This window comes from Triticum aestivum, chromosome 2D (genome assembly GCF_018294505.1).
Source record: "Triticum aestivum cultivar Chinese Spring chromosome 2D, IWGSC CS RefSeq v2.1, whole genome shotgun sequence".
In the NCBI taxonomy this organism is placed as follows: Eukaryota; Viridiplantae; Streptophyta; class Magnoliopsida; order Poales; family Poaceae; genus Triticum; species Triticum aestivum.
This window is the reverse complement of record NC_057799.1, coordinates 637117408-637125440: the sequence shown is the minus strand read 5'-3', so window position 1 is coordinate 637125440 and position 8033 is coordinate 637117408. Positions and strand designations below refer to the sequence as shown.

The 8033-nt window shown below is 44.2% G+C and overlaps 1 protein-coding gene across 1 annotated transcript; it reads left to right on the top strand.

Annotated features, from left to right (window-relative positions):
* Positions 1-5289: 5289 nt before the first annotated feature.
* On the top strand, positions 5290-6500 carry LOC123050645 (NDR1/HIN1-like protein 6). Its single transcript, XM_044473405.1, has one exon. The coding sequence runs from the start codon at positions 5469-5471 to the stop codon at positions 6228-6230; it is 762 nt and encodes a 253-aa protein (XP_044329340.1). The 5' UTR covers positions 5290-5468; the 3' UTR covers positions 6231-6500.
* The last annotated feature ends 1533 nt before the right edge of the window (positions 6501-8033 follow it).

Below are 8033 nucleotides of genomic sequence, written 5' to 3'. Positions count from 1 at the left end.
ATGGATGTACATGCATGACAAAAAACGCGACCTACTGTGACAAACACGTATCATCACGGAAGTGTATTTTTTTGTAGTGGATGTTCTCGTTGTCTTGCCTCTTGGTCATGATAAATACTGCATCATCGATGGCATTTCATCAATATCTCACACCCCTTAAAATATTGACTGGTCATTGATGAAGATGGGTATAACTTTGTTGGGGAAGATATATTTAACCATTTCACAAAAAAAAATTAAAACCTATATTGCTCATCAAATTAACACATGTTATAGTTTCAAAAAATAGTGACATTCTTAAGTTAGTTTTATTGACCTGGGCCTTGATATATTCTTCTATTGGTATGTTTAATCATTTAGAATACCTAATCAAAATAATTGAACATTTTTTCTCTTCTATGCATTTTGGTAGATTTAATATTAACATGCATACAAAAGGAATACTATACTAGAATTTGAGGAGAGAAAGGAAAGTGGATGGTGTGAGGTGGAGAAAGGGTGAGATAAAAGCAATAATGCTAGAAGGAGGGATCTGATTTTGTGTAAGCTGCTACTTCTTGAGCTTGCATTGGTTTTTCCCTTGAAGAGGAAAGGGTGATGCAGCAAAGTAGAGGTAAGTATTTCCCTCAGTTAAGAACCAAGGTATCAATCTAGTAGGAGAAGAACGGACAAATCACCAATATCTGCACAAACAATCAAACACTTGCACCCAACGCGATAAAGGGGTTGTCAATCCCATCACGGTCACTTGCAAAGGTGAGATCTGATAGAGATAGATAAATAAAACTAAACAAAAGATAAAATATTTTTGGGTTTTTTTGGTTTATAGATTTGAAAGTAAAGATTGCAAAATAGTAGATCGGAAACTAATATGATGGAAAATAGACCTGGGGGCCATAGGTTTCACTAGAGGCTTCTCTCTTGAAGGCAAATAATATGGTGGGTGAACAAATTACTGTCGAGCAATTGATAAAAAAAGCGCAAAGTTATGACGATATCCAAGGCAATGATTATGTAATATAGGCATCACGTCCGTGTCAAGTAGACCGACTCCTGCCTGCATCTACTACTATTAGTCCACACATCGACCGACTCCTGCCTGCATATAGAGTATTAAGTTAATAAAGAACAGAGCAACGCTTTAAGTAAGATGACATGACTCAAGCAATATGATGAAACCCCATCTTTTTATACTCGATGGCAACAATACAATACGTGCCTCGCTACCCCTTCTTTGTCACTGGGTGAGGAAACCGCAAGATTGAACCCAAAGCTAAGCACTTCTCCCATTGCAAGAAAAACCAATCTAGTTGGCCAAACTAAACCGATAGTTCGAAGAGAAATACAAAGATATCAAATCATGCATATAAGAATTCAGAGAAGATTCAAATAATATTCATAGATAAGATGATCATAAATCCACAATTCATCGTATCTCGACAAACACACCACAAAAGAAGATTACATCGGATAGATCTCCAAGAACATCTAGAAGAACATGGTATTGAGAATCAAAGAGAGAGAAGAAGCCATCTAGCTACTAGCTATGGACCCGTAGGTCTGAGGTAAACTACTCACGCTTCATCGGAAGGGCAATAGAGTTGATGTAGATGCCCTCCGTGATCGAATCCCCCCTCCGATAGGATGCCGGAAAAGGCCCCAAGATGGGATCTCACGGGAACAGAAGGTTGCGGCGGTGGAAAAGTGTCTCCGTGGATGCTTCTGGTGGTTTGGGAATATATGTGAATATAAAGGAGGCAGAACTAGGTCAGGGGGTCACGAGGGGCCCACAAGGTAGGGGGCGCGCCCTACCCCCTGGGCGTGCCCTCCACTGTTGTCGTCGCCTCGTGGCTCTTCTGACTTGAACTCCAAGTCTCCTGGGTGTCTTCTGGTCCAAGAAAAATCATCACGAAAGTTTTATTCCATTTGGACTCTGTTTGGTATTTCTTTTCTGCGAAGCTCAAAAACAAGGGAAAAAACAGAAACTGGCACTGGGCTCTAGATTAATAGATTAGTCCCAAAAATAATATAAAATAGCATATTAATGCATATAAAACATCCAAAACAGATAATATTATAGCATGGAACAATCAAAAATTATAGATACGTTGGAGATGTATCATAAGCTTGTTTGCAAGAAAAGACACCTCTCTCACAAGATACCAGTGCTTCAACACTATAATCATATATTTGGATTCTAAATTATATTGCATTACAAGATTGCCATTTCGAAATTGTGTATGAAGCATGCATGCATTGCCAGCTTGTCACTAGATTCTCAAGAACAAGAGCGCAAACTTTATAAAATTGAAAAAATGAACAATTGTGAAGAGTGAGGGTGAGCAGAGGGGAGTAGATCAAAAATTACTTATGGACATCACTTGTGTGTACACTCTACAATCACTGTTTATAGTTTCCATAAGTAGTTAAACATAATATGTAAACATAGAATAAGATATTTATTACACTGGTACACTCTAGTATACCTTATCGAAACAACTAAAGAAAGATGGGCACCCTCTAGAATTCTCTACTCAGCCATCTTGAATCACTAATGGATGCAACATATATAACATGCTATAGTACTTCCCCATGGCACATGCCTATTAAGGGTGCGGATGTGATTTGTTTTTTTCTTCTTACATATATAGATACAAGTTGAATTTATCAAGGAATATTCATATAAATGAATTTGACTAGCTGTTGTTTCCAAACTGACATAATTTATATGACTACATGTATTTCAGTTTTGCACTTCTTGTTTGTACCAACAAAGCAAAAAACTAAAAGTGTATAAGTATGCACATCATTATTATTATTTAGCAACTCCGCTTGATACTATGAGAGTACGTGTTAAATTTGAATGTTGAGTCATACATGAATCAAACATATATTTAATAATAGCATTAATTATAAAAAGATAAAAAATTGATTGCAACAAAAATGACGGAATCATTAATTATTAATCTCCTAGGCCACAATTAATTATCTACTTGAAGCTATATGTGGCTACTGAACAACACAAACCCCTTGTGAGAAAATAATGACATGGAAACCTTTTTGATAAAAAGTGATGGTCTGGTGGGATCAGGAAAGATCACTAGAATGGTTGTAACTCCAACGATGACATCATGTGTGCTAAATAGTAACAAGTATGCCACCGTCGGATTTGGAAGATGACATACAAGACATGGATCATGAGCGGGGAGTAGGCGAGGACGTGTCGTCACATTCAGTCGAACAACTGCACTTAAAGAGCAAGATCTATGTGTTTTTTCACATAACATGTGATGCCCCCATGTATTAGTGACTCTTATATCTGTTTAGATTTGGAGCTAAAGTTTTAGATGGTCGTGAGAGCCAGTTGGTAAGTCTCATATTTCTTTAACTACAATGTTACATAATAACACATAGACACTTCAAGTGTCTATATTACTAAGATGCAAGCCTTATTATGAAAATTCTATTGTTAATTCAATACAACAATAAAAATTGCTTAGACTAACAATAATAACATATAAAAAATGAACATAAGTAAAGATAATAAATGCTAAGAGTTTTGTCCAATGGGATCAAGTGTTCTACAAAATTGGCTACTAGGAATGAAGTGGTTGACTTTCTTAGGTTTTGTGTGTAAAGCCCTAAAGACCAATGCAAAAAGATGCATCTCACTGAACTACTATCTGATTTCTCTTCATTGTGATGAAAATATACCATAATGTGCGTAGCCTATGCACTGAATATATGGCTCCTTGTTTTCTAGGGTTAGCTCTAGTCTTTTGCATCCTTCGATGGTCGTGGTAATAATGCTACATATGATCAAATGCTCGGTAGCACTTGAGGCCTCATGACACCAGAAATTGGAGACTGAGATTCAGATCGAGGTAAAGATAAATGTAAACAGTTTCCATTCTCCCATAGTGTATCCGTTATTTTTTAATGTAGAAATTCATATTACACGATATGCAAAATCATATGATAAATTTGGAATAATAATAAGAAGAAGAGCATCCACAGAGAGAGAACTAGGCCAGATCTTGATATTTTGTTATTATAGTCAGGCGTGAGATTTTGTGTTGAAATGAGCTTGATATCAGTTTGCCAAAAAATACCTGACACAGCGCCATATTTGCAATGTAATTTTAGTGTTGGATAGGAACGAGTTCATGCATTTGGATGAAACAAAAATAAATAAGCATCTGCATTTGCTTTGTCTCTGTACACTCAATCAAAAGGTATTTGACTTTCTTAATGTATTCCTGCCAAATCCTCAATTGTTTTTGTTTTGCCGGGATTTCAATATATTACTACCACTTGTGTGCACTCCACCGGTACAAACTGAAAATATGTGTTGTTTAGAGAAAGCAAGACCTTCATCGTATCGCGGCGCAAGCTAAAAAGTACTACTTGCAAGAGCGAAGCAATTATAATCTAGTAGTACAATACAAGTATAGTAGAGTATTAGTTCGTTTAGTTACGTGCTGAATTAGCACATGCTTACATTACAATCTATGCCGCCGTTGAGAATCTTCCTAACACGGGATTATTACTTGAAACACACGCGTTGCCAATGCGCGAATGTGAAAGAGAAAGGTCGCCCGTCCGCAGCCGTGGATCACGTCACGCATGAAGCTTCTCCTTTCCCGGACGCACCGTCCCGGCGTCCCCGGCCGGCCTTATTAATGTTCAACACACAACCACCGGTCAACGTAACCACACACGCTTATGCTGGCTGCACGGCTGAGAGGCATCTTCCGGGCAAATTATTCAGCGATAGCGTCCCCCGTGATGCATTGCCGGATACACATTAATCTATTCTGAACTTTCACCTGATCCACGACAGTGCTGAGGTATCCCATGACATGATGGAGATCGTTGTGACGATTTACACGACCGATCTCGTCGGTAATTACATGTCCTTACTCGGTTGCAACCATTCAACACGAGGGATTCGATCGAAGTGCAACGTGACAAGCTCATGAGCACATGACTAAATGCCTAGCTCGATGGAAACTTAACGCGTAGTCGCGTACGACTAGCTAGTACTACTACATCTGCCTGCACATGGAGCCAGAAAAGTTGACACAAAATTTCTGGAAAGAGGCACGAGTGCCCATGAGAACAGAGACACATGTGACACGGCCACTGTTTCAAACGAAGAAAATGGTAGTAAGAAGGCCCAAGTCAATCACGCGCGCAGGCAGCCAGCCAAGTCAAGGTTCGAGACCGGAAGAAAGCTCCAACATCTAGAAAGAAACTCAAGCAGCACCAACCAACGCACCAACTTGACACCAGCCAGCCATCACATATAAACTTGGACCCGATCACCCCTCAACTCCCACTACATCGGTGGCTTTCAACATTTTCTTTCTGCAAGCCAGTTCATCCTGCGAGCACTACTTCTACCTGCTGTAAGAAGCAAGCAAGCAAGCAACTAGGAGCTAACCAGCCAGTCAGGTGAGGAGAGCATGGCAAGCTACCACCGGGTCCACCCGGTGATCGTCGACGGCGCGCCGCCCCCGGTGCCAGAGCAAAACAAGGATAAGCTGCCACGGCCACCCAGCGCCGACTATGGCGACCGGCTGCCGATCACCGCCCCGGCACCTGGCGCGGCGGCCCCGCTGCGCGCGCCGCGGCGGAAGCGGCACAACAGGTGCTGCCGGTGCGTGTGCTGCACGCTGCTGGTGCTGATCGTGCTCATCGTCGCGCTCGGCGCCACGGCGGGGATCCTCTACGCCGTGTTCCGGCCCAAGATCCCCACGTTCCGCGTGGAGCGCCTCACGGCCACCCGGTTCGACGTGAACACCACCTCCATGACGGTGTCCGACGCGTTCGAGGTGCAGGTGGTCGCCGAGAACCCGAACCGGCGCATCGGGGTGTACTACGACGGCGGCTGGGTCGCCGCCTCGTTCAACGGCACGGAGCTGTGCCGCGGTGCGTTCCCGGCGCTCTACCAGGGCCACCGCAGCACGGTGCGGCCGCTGATCACGCTCCAGGGGGAGACGAGGCTCGACAGCGCCGTGGCCGCGCAGCTGGCGCAGCAGCGGCAGGCCGGGTTCGTGCCGCTCACGGTCACCGCGCGCGTGCCGATCCGGATCAAGTTTGGCGCCCTCAAGCTGTGGAAGATGACGGGGAAGGCCACGTGTAGCCTGGTGGTGGACAGCCTCGAGGCCGGGACGCGGCTCCGCATCCGCTCCAACAGCTGCACCTTCAAGCTCAAGCCTAATTAGATCATTCTCAAACCGTTTGAGCCGTGCACGGATTGTGCATATATACGTGTGTCTTGTATGTAGGATTACCGAGGTCTCGTCCCCGTTCCTGTCGATCTATATTGATCGAGATCGATCGGCAGATGGTAGAGATGGGTAGTGCTGTAAATTTATTATTTATTTTGGCTCGCATATTCATTATTTTTAGTGTAATAAATAAGATCCGAGGTGTATTCATTTGCTATGAATTTCTCTGGAGACGATAATAAAGAGAAGATATTGGCTCATGCACACAGTCTTGTGTGTGTGGTTTTCAGGCTTATGCACCATAGTTGCTTATAGCATCTCCAACAGCCGTGCTAAACAAGCGTCGCGCCATAAAATTGATCATTTTAGCGTGCGCGCAATCGGTAGAGTGGCTCCAGCGGGCGCGCAAAAAACCGCGCACGTGGCATATCTAGTTCAGCGCGCGGGCCGAAACTCCATCGCGTGTACCAAAGCATCTTTTGATCCTAAAATCTAGCCGGTCCTCTCACAATAGCAAATTGGGCTTGCAAAATCACACAAGCGTGCATGATCACACAAGCGTGCACAATATGATCATCGAGAATGAGCGTGGCCAAGATGTAGACTACTCTCAGTATGAGCTCTTGGGACATCCCGTGCGAGTGCGACGGAGGGCTGGTTTTGTTGCCTCCTATCATGCCATCCGACGTAACGCGGCGCATGATGATCTTCAGAAGGATCTCATTGAGGAGTGGTGGGCTTGGAATGGGCGACAAAGAGCATCATGATTTGTGCGTTTGATGTTGTATTATCGAACTATTTGTTGTATTGAACGATAAACTATTTGTTTGAGTTGTAATAACGAAATCGAACTATTTATTTGTTGATTTATTTTGTTTGTGTTTGATCTTTTTGCTTGTGTTTAGAATGCATATGTTGTTTGTGCGAGTGTCGCGCGCGCTTCATTTTTGCGCGCTGCATTTTTGCGCGGCTGCTGGAGTTAGAGCTGCCCGCCGCGCCAAATCAGGCGATGGGCGCGCGGCAAAGTAGTTTTTAAGGCGCGACGCGTTGGGCGGCCGTTGGAGATGCTCTTAGCATCTCACTGAGCAGGCGGGGCGTCATGAGAGGTGGGGGTCCAGAATCAGTTCCAAAGTTCAAGTTAAGCCGCACCTAGCCAAATTCCTTTAACTACTCCAATCTTTTAGAAGAAGCCTCTGCCGGCTCTTAATTTTGAGCCCCCCAAACAAGTCTCTGCAAAAAGATTCCCTTCAGCTTCACCCCCTGCGTCAGCTACCTCTCACTCGACGACCTCCACCCCTGGCGCTGCCTCCGCTGATTTCCTTTCCCTCACCGGCTACTGCGCAGGCCGGCCAACACACCGGGCCCGCAACCTCGCCGATCTCTCGGCCCATGGTAGATTCGCTCGCCGGCTGACATCGCTGCTGGAATCGCCGCATATCTCCCTCCTTCCCATGCCGTCGGGAGCTTGTGGATGAATATGGCAACTCTCGAGCTTCATTCCATCAAAAATGGAAACGGCAGATGACCATAATGTCGTGGAGCACCCGTAGAAAAGTTCAACGCCGCCGGAATCTCAGACATTCCGGTGACCTTTGGAAAGCCGAAGTTCGGCCACGACGGGTTTGGTTTGCGAAGAGCAAGCACGACTTTGAGAATATTCTTGCTAACCAAAGCCTGAAGGCCATCCCCTCAGCCACGCTTTCCACCCACAGCCTCGGCGTTGCCGCAATTCCGCTCTCATCGTGTTGGACGAATTAGCTAGGTGATTATTTTTTTCATTTTTTCATTGATGTTGTT